Below are 16,143 nucleotides of genomic sequence, written 5' to 3'. Positions count from 1 at the left end.
ACATTTGTGGTGTTTAGCATCCACAAAATTTGGTAACCCACGAAAAATAGTTATGTGTCCATGCTATGATGTAATTAAGGTGAAATATTTGCTCCAGTACCTGTCTTTTGCCCATACACACAGAAGGCAAAGTTGACTTCACTTGTCTTAATTCTGTGTACCCCCAACCCCACCCCTGCCTTATCTTTTATTGGGAATGAAACGCTTTCATATTCTGAGTACAGCATTAGCTCTTTCGAGTTTCTGTTAAAGGAACAGTGTAATATTTTTCATGCTTGTCTACCATTTTTTTGATGAGTTTGATGATTATTTCTGCCGTAAATTGGTGTGTATAATGTACACTACTGTATTACATGACCCAATTTTCAATCCAGTTTAAGGTGAAAAACTTTGTTCTGACATATTGTGTTATCCTAAATTTCAAAATCTTGATGATTATCCTCTGTTTTTGTGAAACAACATTTTACCATTTTGGATAGTGCTCTGATCATTTACATTACAACAGTGTCTGACCGATTCATTTTTGGTTTTCTTTTTGTCACTGCTTGATACCTATGTGGTTATGATGGCTAGCTTGTCTCTGTTTTTATCAGTGCTTGATACCTGTGTGGTTATGATGGCTAGCTTGTCTCTGTTTTTATCAGTGCTTGATACCTGTGTGGTTATGATGGCTAGCTTGTCTGTTTTTGTCAGTGCTTGATACCTGTGTGGTTATGATGGCTAGCTTGTCTCTGTTTTTGTCAGTGCTTGATACCTGTGTGGTTATGATGGCTAGCTTGTCTCTGTTTTTGTCAGTGCTTGATACCTGTGTGGTTATGATGGCTAGCTTGTCTGTTTTTGTCAGTGCTTGATACCTGTGTGGTTATGATGGCTAGCTTGTCTCTGTTTTTGTCAGTGCTTGATACCTATGTGGTTATGATGGCTAGCTTGTCTGTTTTTGTCAGTGCTTGATACCTGTGTGGTTATGATGGCTAGCTTGTCTCTGTTTTTGTCAGTGCTTGATACCTATGTGGTTATGATGGCTAGCTTGTCTCTGTTTTTATCAGTGCTTGATACCTGTGTGGTTATGATGGCTAGCTTGTCTCTGTTTTTGTCAATGCTTGATACCTGTGTGGTTATGATGGCTAGCTTGTCTGTTTTTGTCAGTGCTTGATACCTGTGTGGTTATGATGGCTAGCTTGTCTGTTTTTGTCAGTGCTTGATACCTGTGTGGTTATGATGGCTAGCTTGTCTCTGTTTTTGTCAGTGCTTGATACCTATGTGGTTATGATGGCTAGCTTGTCTCTGTTTTTATCAGTGCTTGATACCTGTGTGGTTATGATGGCTAGCTTGTCTCTGTTTTTGTCAGTGCTTGATACCTGTGTGGTTATGATGCCTAGCTTGTCTCTGTTTTTGTCAGTGCTTGATACCTGTGTGGTTATGATGGCTAGCTTGTCTGTTTTTGTCAGTGCTTGATACCTGTGTGGTTATGATGGCTAGCTTGTCTCTGTTTTTGTCAGTGCTTGATACCTATGTGGTTATGATGGCTAGCTTGTCTCTGTTTTTGTCAGTGCTTGATACCTGTGTGGTTATGATGGCTAGCTTGTCTCTGTTTTTGTCAGTGCTTGATACCTATGTGGTTATGATGGCTAGCTTGTCTGTTTTTGTCAGTGCTTGATACCTGTATGGTTATGATGGCTAGCTTGTCTCTGTTTTTGTCAATGCTTGATACCTGTGTGGTTATGATGGCTAGCTTGTCTGTTTTTGTCAGTGCTTGATACCTGTGTGGTTATGATGGCTAGCTTGTCTGTTTTTGTCAGTGCTTGATACCTGTGTGGTTATGATGGCTAGCTTGTCTCTGTTTTTGTCAGTGCTTGATACCTATGTGGTTATGATGGCTAGCTTGTCTCTGTTTTTGTCAGTGCTTGATACTTGTGTGGTTATGATGGCTAGCTTGTCTCTGTTTTTATCAGTGCTTGATACCTGTGTGGTTATGATGGCTAGCTTGTCTCTGTTTTTGTCAATGCTTGATACCTGTGTGGTTATGATGGCTAGCTTGTCTGTTTTTGTCAGTGCTCGATACCTGTGTGGTTATGATGGCTAGCTTGTCTCTGTTTTTGTCAGTGCTTGATACCTATGTGGTTATGATGGCTAGCTTGTCTCTGTTTTTATCAGTGCTTGATACCTATGTGGTTATGATGGCTAGCTTGTCTGTTTTTGTCAGTGCTTGATACCTATGTGGTTACGATGGCTAGCTTGTCTCTGTTTTTGTCAGTGCTTGATACCTATGTGGTTATGATGGCTAGCTTGTCTGTTTTTATCAGTGCTTGATATCTATGTGGTTACGATGGCTAGCTTGTCTCTGTTTTTGTCAGTGCTTGATACCTATGTGGTTATGATGGCTAGCTTGTCTCTGTTTTTGTCAGTGCTTGATACCTGTGTGGTTACGATGGCTAGCTTGTCTCTGTTTTTATCATTGCTTGATACCTATGTGGTTACGATGGCTAGCTTGGCTCTGTTTATTTGGACTAGAATGACACTTTTTAATTATTTCTCAGTGTCTACACTAAAACTTACCCAGATGAAATGAATTTTGATTGTTTTGCGCAGATCCGAGTTTTATCATATGCAGATTAAACTGCTCCAATGGTTAGAGCATCCACCTCAGATGTGGGAGGTTGCAGATTTGAACCCTGGCCAAGTCATACCAAAGACTTTTTTTAAAAATGGTACTAAGAGCTGCCTTGCTAGGCGTTCATCATTGAGAGGTTAGTGTTAGGACTGGTCGGCCTGGTGTCAGGATAATGTGACTGGGTGGGACATCATGCTGCATGATGCCCCAGTGCTAGATATCACTATAAACTGACACACTGCAGACATCATAGCAGTATGACTGAAAAATTATTAAAGCTATATTAAAAATCCAGATCACACACACAGACATACACACACACACATGTAGATTACCTTGGAAAATACCATGATGAGCCAATGAAGCATCAATCACTGTATAGTCATAATCAACAATGCAGTGCAGGTCTGGATTTTTAATATAGCTTTAACAATATGAGTCGTATTGCTACATGTCTGCTTGTGACAGTTTCCGGACACCAGTCCTAACACTAACCTCTTAATGTTGAGCACCAAGCGAAGCAGCTGTTAGTACCATTTTTATAAGTCTTTGATATGACTTGGTCAGGGTTTGAACCTGTGACCTCCTACATCCGAGGTGGATGCTCTAACAGAGGTCTCGGAAATGCTTAATTACGCATATTTGGATGCCAGTTTTTGATCTGGGATGCAGAAAATCACTGAGGCGGGAGTCCTCCGTATGCATGTAATAGGTGTGCGGCAAAATTCAAAGACTTGCCAGTTCTTCTTCAGCCACCTGCTTTGTGGGAAAATGTGTTGATCAGTTAGCTGTGCTGATACTTACCGTGACAGAATTCAGTGACCCAAAAGACCCCTTGATGTACATACATGTTGCCAGTATAAGAGTACATCAAAAAGAACATGATGCAATAGCTGGGTGGCAAGTTCAAAGGCTTTGACTGGTGGCCAGGTGGGAAAATGTACTGATATTTACAGTGATTGAATTCAAAGGCAGAAAGAACCGGAGATGTACACATGGTCATTTATAAAAGTACATCAAATAAACAACTTTAGCTTTTGTTATTGTGTTCATTTCCGAATGTATCGGAATAAGTAGTGCATGTGACCTCAGAATCAAGACATGTTGAGACTTAGACAAAATGCCATTCGTAAATTTGGAATAAGTATTTTGGGGTTAAACAGCAAACTTACAAAGATTGTAACAAGATTCAGAAGAGTGCTAAAGCTGCTAGAAATGATAGTTCGGATGGGACAGTAGCTAAGTGTAAGAAAGTGTGTGATGCCTAGCTTAGTGTTTGGAATTAGTTCTTACTTGGATTGACAAAATTCAGTCTCACTCTGATGGACGAACAAGAGCTATTTAAGAGGTACATTGACTGACCATACATTTTTAAAAATGCCCCTCGCCTTCGCCGGGTTAGTTCTAGTGTTGTAGCGAAATGTATTCATCAGGACACCAGTAGCTAGCCCTAGTTTTGATATCATTTGCCTTGACCAACAAACTCTTGCCCATTCACTAGCATATGTTTTGATAGCTGATTGACCATTAACCCTTTTCCGAGTAAGGCAGCAACTATCAATTTCCTGCATGATATCCTTTGATGATAAAACATACAATCATGTGTTTTAAGATCAGAATCGGTGATCTGGATATATATTAACTGCCTCTTGTACACTATTTCATCATAAAATTAGTTTGAAACTGTAAGTGAACCAGTAGTCCTAACGGGAAATAATGGCAGACTTCGCTAAGTCTGGCATGTACCAGTTTATTAGATTGTCTGTTTTCATAAATCATTGGGAAAATATATTCAGAAAAATATACATATGATTGAAAGCAAAGCCTAGGTATTATTTTTTTAAAGATTTAACTTTAAAATGCAAATTATGGTAGTCAGAAACATATGGGACACTGCTGTGTTTTGGAATTCGCGAGATGCGCTTTAAGGTCTAAGCTGTTTTTTGAGTTAACGCGTATTTGCGAAAATACGGGAAAAAAACAGCAAATCAGATACTATTTAACCATTGCCTGAAATTACTACAAGTACGTAGACAAATAAATAAACCATAAATTTGCAATCCTGTCAAAGGCCTGTTGTAATGAAGCTATATTAAAGTGAGTGATTACATTATGAAAACCTCTCCATCAAAAAATAGATGCACTCACGTCGGTGTTGATTCTGTAGAAAAGAAGGGACTGCAACTTTTGATGGTGGGACTCCTATTTTTACCGAAATTGGAGTCCTAGCGACACCTCTATCTAACCACTTAGGCCACTGGAGTGGTCAATGAACAGTCAAATAGTGTAATTTAAGATGAGACGTAAAACAATGAACCGAGTTTATTTTCCAATGAAAAGTAAATAAATTACAAATTTGATGAGTTAACTTATTCTTTAGTTTCTCTATATGTAGCAATGTCACTGTAATGCATCAATTTTATTGTGATGCATCACTATTACCATAATGCTTTAGTGTTACCATAATGCATCATTGTTACCATAATGCATCAGTGATACCATAATGCATCAGTGTTACCATAATGCATCAGTGATACCATAATGCATCAGTGTTACCATAATGCATCATTGTTACCATGATGCATCAGTGATACCATAATGCATCATTGTTACCATAATGCATCAGTGATACCATAATGCATCACTGTTACCGTAATACATCAAAGTTACAGTAATGCATCAGTGTTACAGCAATGCATCATAGTTACCATAATACATCAAATTTACCATAATACATCAGTGTTACCATAATGCATCAGTGATACCATAATTCATCAATGTTACCATAATGCATCAGTGATACCATAATTCATCAATGTTACCGTAATACAGCAAAGTTACAGTAATGCATCAGTGTTACAGCAATGCATCATAGTTACCATAATACATCAACTTTACCATAATGCATCAGTGATACCATAATGCATCAGTTTACCATAATAATAATGTGATGTTAGTAGCCAGCTTTTGTGTCATGATCAATTTGTCAGATCAGTACAGGGGAATTTTTTTATATTCTGCCATCATATGTGTACTCCCTCCTGAAAACTGAAATTAGGTATAAAAAGTGCATATTATACATACTAAAATATGGTAATTTTAGTTCATGAGATTCCTGCCAGAATACATTGAAACATGAAGTGAATGAAATTCCATGTACTTGTAGCACTGTCAGGATCACAGTATTACTCTGTGTAAATTTTAGGCTGATTTGATCACAGTATTACTCTTTGTAACTTTTAGGCTGATTGGATGACAGTATTACTCTGTGTAACCTTTAGGCTGATTGGATGACAGTATTACTCTGTGTAACCTTTAGGCTGATTGGATGACATTATTACTCTGTGTAATTTTTAGGCTGATTGGATGACAGTATTACTCTGTGTAACTTTTAGGCTAATTGGATGACATTATTACTCTGTGTAACCTTTAGGCTAATTGGATGACAGTATTACTCTGTGTAACCTTTAGGCTAATTGGATGACATTATTACTCTGTGTAACTTTTAGGTTGATTGGATGACAGTATTACTCTGTGTAATTTTTAGGCTGATTGGATGACACTATTACTCTATGTAACTTTTAGGCTGATTGTTTGTAAAGGAAAACATGTTTATTTCATATTTCATCCTGTAGAAGTTGGATGAATTGACTTGTACCTCAATATTCTCCCATTTTTGATAGTAGCCTATTTTTGAGGTTACAATTCTTCACGGAAACGAACTCGTACAATTTCACTGAAATAGGCTTAGAATTTGTTTGATATTTTCATGAATATCAATGAATTTTTCTTTTGATTTTGTATTATTTGGCTCAAGTGAATATTAAAAAGGTCTGTTTTAAGTGGTGTTTTAAACATTCAAAATTTGTATTCTCTTCACAGACTTCCCCGATTTCTCCCTGAGATACATTCGTCACTCACATTAAGATTAGGGATCTAAGCCTGCTTCTTCATGAATCCAGCCCTACTAAAAGACAAAAATTCTCTCTGTCTGTCTGTCTCTCTCTCTCTCTCACACACACACACACCTATGTAGACGAAGTGCAATAACTCTTGCCCATTACCTTTCCTTACCACTGCAAGGTGTCACTAGTTTTTAAGCTTGCTGCTGTACTGATACCTCCAACTATTCAAGCCATTTTAGTGTTAAAATGGGACCATCAAACTTTAAATGTGGATTTCTTGTGTTGGACAATCATTCTTCTTCAGTTTGTATATGTTATTTTTTTCAAAAAATCAAAAATTTGTGTGACTTTGTCCCCTTTACAGACTTAGTCTATTTTAAGACCATGGTACAAAATGCTATCATTGAACTCATATTGTCATTTACGGTTTAGCACAAGAATGACTATTTTTTCTTGCTCTATGACTAATGGGTGTGGTATTAGTTAGTTAGTAAAACGCTGAATTACTAATTTTTGCTCAGTTTTCTCATGTGTTGTGTCAGCAGAAATGTCACCTAAATGTATGAAATGCAAAAGTGCAAGCAAAGGAATACAGCCGTGAATTATGTATTGTATGTACTAAGTTTACATCGTCTGTGCCATGCAGCATAAGTAATACATGGTCAGAGGAAGTCTGGGCTACAGGTATAGAGTGTGTAACATGCTGAATTGCTAAAAAAAAAATTCTTGTGTCAGTAGGAATGACAACTAAATGCATGAAACGCGAAAAGTTCAAAGCAGTTGTCAAAAGGGGTGGAAAGATAGAATAAGTCAAGGAAAGATAATGTTGAGGTCTCAATATACGTTCAAAGTCATCCTTCATCATGAGTTTTGTGTGGGATGCTGGTCCCCCCCCCGCTAAAGTTTGTCACTTGCAGATTCCGACTCATAGGAAGAGTGTGCCCCTATTTTAGGCTGCCCATGGAGCGCGATCCCACCCCCCTCGCATGTCTAAGCATGACCTTTGGTCGTGTAAGTATGGGCGCATGGTGTTTGTACGTACTGGATCCATTGGATCTATTTCATAATACAGCCTTGCCATCACCAGCCATCCAACTGTCCCGACATGGGGACTTTTTGATAAAACTGTACGGCCAACTAGGATTTCTGTTTAGCCTACCTTTAGCATCATACCCTTAGTTTGATGGAAATTTCATTGAGAAATGTCTGTCCAGCCAGGCCCTCTTTGTGGATGGCACTGGTGATAGCCAGACCATCTTCTATACTGCCAGCATCCAGGGTGACCATCAGGAAAACCAGCTAATATGCTTATCCAGATGGGACTTGTACATGAAGAGGATCAGAATGCCTGGACAATGGACACCTTAATTCTGAGGTGGGATCATCTCTTTGCTTATGCCTTCCCACCATTCAGAATGATTCGGAAAGTGCTCCATAAAGTCAGGATCTCCACTGCTCATCTTATTTTGGTTCAGTGATCTTCTTGACCTGTTGGTAGACCAACCCAAGATATTGCCTCAGAGGAAGGACCTCTGCTGTTGGGGGTTTCTTATGTATAACATACCACCAGTCCTTCACCTTAACAGTTGGTTCATCTCAAGCATTCTTGTCTGCTAGGACAAATTTCCAAGCAAGGTTGACAGTTGCTTTTTTAGGCAAGGAGATGGTCCATGTCCAAGACCTATGATGCAGAATGGAGAATCTTTTGTGATTTGTGCAGTAGGAATCATGTTAATCCTCGCTGGCTGTATATTAATGGAGTGGCTGATTTCTGCTCCTATTGAAAGAGAAAGAATGCTCAGTTTCTACTCTTACGGGCTATATGGCATCCCTTTCCAACACACTCAAGTTCTCAAAAGGCCAGGCCATTACTTTGGATCCTCAGATTTCCAGTCTTACCAAGTATTTTGAGCTGCAGAGACTGGTGCCTTGTTCACTAATACCAGTATGGAATTTCTTGTGGGTGTTGGGGTTGATGTCAAATGCTCTTTGGAGAACCTTACCCTTAAAACTGTTTTTCCTAATCTCCTTACCATCTGGAAGATATAGGAGTAAGCTTCATGCCCTGCCTGTAGAAAAAGATGTTTACAGTTCAGCAGCAATTATGAATCTGTTTCTCTCCATTGTCAACCAGGTTTTTAGCAAAAAAGTCAGCTTTCTTTGATAGCTCCAATTCATATTGAGATCACCAGTCTCATTCATATCAAGATCTACTTTTATGCCCAGTAGGGATTTACACTTCTATTTGCCTTCTTCAAAAAGAAGAAGAAAGGGTAGAAAACATTGTTTCCTCCCTGTTAAGGGCTCTGCTGATATTTTGGCATGCACTGTTTCTAGGAGGATTGTTCTCATGATCTTCTTTTATTGGTGAACATTAAAACTTCTTTAGGTCCAAGCTATTGCTACCTAATCTAACTCATTTGTCATTGCAGGAGGTAGTGAAAGCTGCATTTTGTCAGTAATACTCCATTCTTCTCCTTCTACCTTTGGTCTTTGGCATACCAGGAAGTAGGCATATTGTCTTTGGGCCAACAGTTGTATCACAGAAAGCTGATACAAATTTAGAGTAGTTAACATTACTACCATAATGATAAGTATATCATTTGTAATGTCACCCTCTTAGTAAGAGGGATGGTTAGTTGGATTTGGCTGGTGTTATCTAGAGGATGACCTCCCTCGATATTATAGCCCGGCGGGAGCAAGAGAAGAATGGAATTTCAACAGAGAACTGAGCGAGAATACTGGGGAGAAATAAAGCAATACGAGCCCTCTTTGACAAGAAAATAACAAATTTAATTAGAACAAATTAATAATGGCTATTCCAATTCAAGTTAGATTATATCAATAGAATTTAACATTGTGTCCAATTTGGATTTATTTCATCATCATAACGAGAGGTGAAAAGAGTGCAATGTCCACGACTGATTGCATCACCTTCCTTCCCTTTGACCGTACATCAACGTCTCCTAGTTCATCCTTACTAAGCTCTAAGCTTTGCCCCTTCATGGACTTCCTGGTTCTTTTATTCTGACCTCGTCCTTTTATTCTGACCTCGTCCTTTCTTTCCCTGGACTTCTGTCTTCAGACTGTGTCATCTTTCTCTCAGAAAGCTGTTCCTTATTGCTGTTCTCTTTCAGAACTTGTGTGTTCTAGCATTAAACATGTCTTTGTTTTTAGAAGATGACCACCTGGTCCCTTTCTTGTTTCACGAGGAAAGCACTAATCTCTTTATGCTTTCCATGGAGTCAAGACTAAGTTTCCTCTTCTAGGAAACTAAAGAATTTCGACTAAGGTCATCACTTTAAAGTTTTTAAAGTCTGATTGCTCTAAAGTGTACGCCCTAATTTATTCTGCCCAATCATAGGCAGCGGTCCCTAATTTTTCCACAAAAAAATCATTTCTTTCATCAGGTTTAGACAGCTCAGAATCTGTGAACGACTGTGCGTGGCAATTATCCTTTGAAAAAATGATAAGCAGACGTAGGTTCCTGCCAAGCGATTAGGGTTGGTGGCTCACATGTTTACTTTCTAAAGACCGTGTTAAAATACCCCAGTCAATTTCACTGAGTTGGAATGCTGTCCCTTTGAAGTTTACTCTGACATGGGGGGGAGATGAATGAAGAAAGGTCGAAGTGACCCTTCACAAGGACTTTTCTGGCTTAAATGCGATAAAATTTTAATGCTCAATGCATCCAACTTTAAAGATCATTGCAATTCAAAATTCACATCATTTTTAGGGCAGTTTTGAGGCCATCAGTCTCCCAACACACCGGCAAATTCAGCAGCACAAAAATGACAGGTAATCTATTGCTGATATCAAAATGTACAGTTTTATTTTTGGGCAGGGAGAGTACAACTGATTTTAGTTATATTGCTATTGGAAGATTCTCCACTGTCCCACAACTAGTTAATGTCTCTATGGATAAGGATGGCTACTGCATATGAGCCTATGACTGGATTGGAGATGAGGGGTGGGGAAACAGACTCTGTTTGTCATATTTCCAGTTCTGAATTTCTAGCACCTTCAGTCTAATAGGAGGGGCCCCGAGTGGCCGAGTGGTCTAAAGCACTCACCGTTCCGGATCACTGCCATCTCACCTCTGTCTGTGTGGGTTCGAGTCCAAGGCTCGGATAGCGTGGGTACATGGGAAAGCCTGCCAGTAGCTTCTCGTGGGTCGGTGGTTCTTCCATGGGTTTTCCAGGGTTCTTCCTCCATCAGTTATACTGGCCGCCATGTATAGCCTATATTGTGCTGAAAAATGGCTTTAAACCCTAGAACAACAAATCAGTCTAATAGGAAGATGGGGTTTTCTTACATGGAAGAGAGTAATTTACTTTACAGAAAGTGTAGCAATGCAGTAGTGACAGTTAAGTATTACATCAGTAAAATTAGCTTACCACTACCACCAACTGAAAAAGAAACTACATTTCTCAACCAAGTAGCTTCAGCAAAGGTTTTGGATATCTTGCATGTTGAATAATAAAGAACCTGTTTTGAGGTCAAAGGTCAAGGTCATTTTGACTGAAGATGAAAAGTGGTTTCTCTGCAATATTTTCACTTCTATATCACAGACCTGGAATAAACTTTGTGGATGGCTTGTAGTTGCAGTGAAGAAGAAGGCTAGTGATATGGGGGTCAAAAGTTCGGAGATCACTGCAACTGAAAGAAGAAATGTTTCTGCATAATAACTTGAGCTCTAAATTAAACTTTTGTTTGACTAGTGCTTTGAGTAGTGAAAAGGCATATCGATTTTCCTGATAAAGGCCAAACATCAAGGTCACTATTAAAGATGTCAAAATTTTGGAAAAAGTCATACAGGTACCCGTTGATCCTAATGATTGGGTACCCAATCAAAGGGAAATTATATTAAATGTGAACCTGAACTGGCTAGTTGTAAGTTCATACATGTCACACACACACACACGAAATGTGTAATTATTACTAATATGAGTGGCATTTCAGAAGTCAAGGCAGAAAGGAAAATAGTTTGTTTTGCACACTTTGTGGATTGGCTTGAACATTGGTAGTAAAGCATACTTTAGATTCTGAGGTCTGGCAAGTCAGGGCTCATAGTCATGCTAAGGCCAATACGAAATTAATGGTTTCAGCACAGTAACCTTAGTTCAAGACCATATATCTTGATAGAACATTCAGATTGTTGAGACCCTCTGCTCTGTAATCTCAACCATACATATTAGTTCTGACATAGACTACTTTTATGCATGGAGCAGGTGTAGAATAAGCCATTCATGGTATTCCTTTACTGTTTTCTCCAGGATGCATGATTGTACAAATCTCTACTAAATTTAATGAATCCCCCACCCACCTTAAAATGAGTGAGTGTGAAAATCCCCCAGTTTGACACTTGGCAGTGAGCATGATGAAATCTCTTACCTTCATTAATATTAATTAAGTTCAGTCGGATCATATAAGCACTAGACCTCTACATGAACCACAATAATCAAGTACCAGGTGCTTTCACTAAGCATCCAATTATTATTTATGTATGAGCTACACATGGCAAGATGGTATAATGGCAGATGGTATTCATTGTTAATGTTCTGTTGTAAATTTAATTTATAGAGCATTATGCCCCTGTTATAACACAGAATAATAAAGCTAAACAAGTGTAAGGTTCATCTTTAATCATTAAAATTATTTATCACCCACTCATTTGTTGGACCTGCTTTAAGGCTTCTATTCATAGATGCTGGCACATAAACTGTCCCACTAAACATGGAACCCCTCCCACTTACAAAGATTCCACATGGGAAATGTACCCTTTGTGTGAAAAAACCTGCAGAAATCACTGCTTTTATTAATGTTGTGGTTCCACACCTTGTTAGAACTTGTTTCTCACATAAAAGTATTTTCATCTTGCTTTTCAGTAATCACATTAGTTTATACATTCCTTATATGTTTGTGATCATTGTAGAAAAACAGTCCAGGATGCTAACCCTGGCATAAAAAAAAAACTAGTTTTGATGGCAAATTTTGCTAAAACAATCCACTATCTCTTTCCTGCAAAAAGTTCATGCCATATGACGCTGAGCTTGTGGTGCATGTCTTGCGTATTTCATCTGGCATCTGTCAACAGTTGCTGTTTTCAGGTTCTTCTCAAAATTCACCATACCAATTTCAACCAAACTTGTAACAGAACATTCAGACGTAAATACCTTTCAGTTTTGTACAACTGATGTCAATATGCTATCAGATATGGATTCCATTGCTAAAACTAGAGGAACCGTTCAAGAACTTCACCACAAACTTGTCAACAGAATTTGAGAGAAAGTATTCTAGCATGCAGGGTTTTTTAATTTTTTAGAAATTATACCTATCTGCCATTGTACATGGGTGCTGTTGCTAAAAAAATAAAAATAAAAACTTAAAATAACTTCTTCTAATAAACGCTGAACAGAATAAGACCAAATTTGACAGGATGAGTCCAAGCTTGAATGCCTTTCAAATTTATACAAATGATTCTGTTCTGCCTTTAAATATGGGTACCATAATACATTTACATTTATCTAAAAGAAAAGACTGTTAGAGAATTTTACCAACTTTGATACAGATCATCCTGGCCATGGGACCTTTCAGTTTTGGACAAATGATGCTGTTGTGCAAAGATAGAAAACTAGTGAAACCTTGAAACATTTGCCTTCATAAGATGTATAATTCACAAAGTATTGGAGAAATTTCAGCAGAAGCCATTTTACTGACTCCGATTTCTTGTCCAACTTCTCTCGCATTTGGCCTATAGTAGTGTTTCAGTGAGAAATATCCAGCTGGCTGCTGCGTAGGACCCGAGTTGCAGTGTTGTGAACTTGAGTTTGAACAGGAGGAAATATTTAATTTAATTTAATTTTTATATTTAAAAAAACTTTCTTAACCTGTCTTTGTATTATTTAAATGTTGGCTAACATGGCCAATATATAATACATAGTTCATTACATTGAATAAGATTATTGATTTTTCTACATATGCTGTTTGTCAATTTCCAGGCTTATTTGTGTATTAGTCTGACGTGTTAGTTGTTTCTTTGTTCACTAATTTATTGCATTCTATGATAGGTAAAATTTGTCTTTTCACATCAGTCTGTTCTGTATAAAAGGCTAGAACATTTGTACTAAAAAATTAAAGAGAATAATAAAGTTTTCTACATGTATTTCACGTAAAGCATGCTGTCTTGTTTTTTGATTGACATCTTTAAGACAGCCAGTAACAGAGTGAACTGAAACCTCATTTGGTAACATCCGGCTGAGTTCCAAGTTGCCATTTTTTAAGTGAGTTTTTAACACCAGCTTTTAGACTTCTCATTTAGGTGAGCAATCTCAGGTGGGCTTCTTCAGTTAGACTTGTCATTATGGTGAGCAATCTCAGATTGGCTTCATCTGTTAGACTTGTCAGTTAGTTTAAACTATATTTATTTGAGAAACTTTCTCAAATGCAATTACAAACATAGGATTTGGAGATTCAGTAGAAAGCATAAGCTTATTAGCACTGTCTCCCCAACAGTAACAAAAAACATAACGTCAGTGATCTCGATGTTAGTGGAAATGGCTACACAGAAAATATGCTTAAACTTGCATACAAAGCATAACAATGAATAAGAATTAATTAATTGTGCTTCAAAAGGTTGTGAGTTCAGTCAGTTAATTAAATCTCTTGGTAATCCTCATATAATTTTGCACAGTTAAAAATGTTTGTTATTTTCTACAGTTAACATGGGATTGCCAGATAATGTTTCAGTCACAAGAGGGAAAGGGAGTTTGAACAGGATTTGATCTCTAACATTTGTAACAGTCTAGAAGAAAGTGTTTTGCTGGAACAAGACTTGTCAGTTAGGTGAGCAATTTCAGGTGGGCTTCATCTGTTAGACTTGTCAGTTAAGTGAGCAATCTCATGTGAGCTTCAGCATATAGGCTTGTCAGCTAGGTGAGCAATCTCAGATGGGCTTCATCTTTATTTTATTTGTGTCTCATTACAATTTTTAACACTGTCAAACAACTGGATATGAACATGTAATGATTTTTTAAAGGCCTTGGAAGATACACTTTTGTACAGAATATTTCATATCGGTGAATTGTTGTCACTGGCTGTATTTAATTTTGCAGGTTCTTTCCAGCCCCAGTTTAGCAGGTCTTGCTGTCCTAGAGCCCTGGACTGTCCAGTCAGCAGTGGTCAGTGTTCTACCATTGTCTGAAACCATCCATTTAGAGAAAGCTTTGTTTTCTGAGGGTCCATTAGAGGGGGATGACCAAGAACAGCTGATCCTTGAAAAGCAGGAAGATATTTTGGTCAAAAGACTTTTAAAAAACAATAATTACAAGACAGGTAGGTAGTATTTGTGCCAAACAGCATCAGCGTCTTGATTTGCTTTTTTAAAGTAAATCTTGTGTGAAATTCCACCACTGCTATTATCTTCATGTCCCTTAAAGTCACTCGAACATCTGTCAACTGATTCATTGCTTTTTTGCCAGGCATTATTTCAACTTCTAGCAGGGGTTTTATATTTTTTACTTCTCAATTTCTGTCAGGCTATTAAACATTGAGCAGCAGGAAAGGGGTCTTTCTAGAGAGGGACCACAAAGCTGTGAGTAATAATTAAATGTATACAGTTTGAAAGGTATCACTAATTTTTAAATACTGTATACTTCCTAATTAATGCCTCCCTTCCCTTTGTTAGGAACTGAAAATTTAAAACATGCAGTGTAAGTCCTATGCATTTGAATACCCATCTGGTTCAGATCCACAGGATTCCTGCACCCTCCAGATTGTTAAGGAGGTCCTAGAATCCAACTGGAATTTGAATTCAATGAAATTATCCTGGAAACCTCCTTGAAATTTACTATTTTTCATAAAATGTCCTGGAATTTGATATTAAAAAGGTAAACTAAAAATTTTGTTTGAGGAAATACCTTGAACAATTTTGCAATGATCATCATATTGCATCGGTAGCCATGGTTGAGTCTGGTAACTAAGAGATTTTTGTACATGTGCCTTCAACTGCAGTATTGTGTCTTTATCAAAGTATTGGACTTTTAAAATGGCTCCTGAAATTTGTCATTTTCTCCTAAAATCTCCTTGAAAATAATAATCATTTTGGTGCAGGAACCCTGGATCCATGTTTACAACAAAATGCTGCAGCAGTCTCAGTTGATTATACCGTTGCATTGTAAATATCAATGTATAAATTACTGAAATCACAGGAACACATGTAGTGTTAAACATGATGCAGTAGTTGGGCAGCAAGTTCAAAGACTTATTACAGTCCTACATCAACCAGCTGCTGAGTGGGAAAATGTGTTGATCAGTTGATCATTTTAATTGCCCCAGGTGGGGGTGGGGGGATGTTAATTAGGGAATATATGGTAAATAATTTTTTCATTAAAAATTAAAGGCATGTTTCAGAATTGATGTAATTTTAAAATAATAATAAATATTCATCAATTGTGGTGCAGAAACCTCTTTATCAGTAAAATCAGGGTTCAAACATCAGGCTGTAACTATCATTGGTCTACTGCTGTAAAATGTATAACTGATAATATTTATTTGAATGTTTCTGATGTTAAATTTCTCAGCAGTGATCAAAGGACTTTCCTTCTCTTCTTGCTTTAATTTTTCCTT

General features: G+C 37.7%; 1 protein-coding gene across 1 annotated transcript in view; it reads left to right on the top strand.

Moving 5' to 3' along the window:
• LOC149802052 (uncharacterized) overlaps positions 1 to 16,143 on the top strand; it is a 90,661-nt gene that overhangs the window by 9,134 nt on the left and 65,384 nt on the right. The window contains exon 5 of the mRNA XM_089956884.1: positions 14,631 to 14,850. Within this exon, the coding sequence (XP_089813010.1) occupies positions 14,631 to 14,850 (220 nt within the window). The remainder of the gene's footprint in view (positions 1 to 14,630; positions 14,851 to 16,143) is intronic.

This window comes from Sinohyriopsis cumingii, chromosome 4, assembly GCF_028554795.1.
Source record: "Sinohyriopsis cumingii isolate HCF-2022 chromosome 4, ASM2855479v2, whole genome shotgun sequence".
In the NCBI taxonomy this organism is placed as follows: domain Eukaryota; kingdom Metazoa; phylum Mollusca; class Bivalvia; order Unionida; family Unionidae; genus Sinohyriopsis; species Sinohyriopsis cumingii.
The sequence above is the reverse complement of the archived record's forward strand: the minus strand, read 5'-3'. Positions and strand labels throughout refer to the sequence as shown.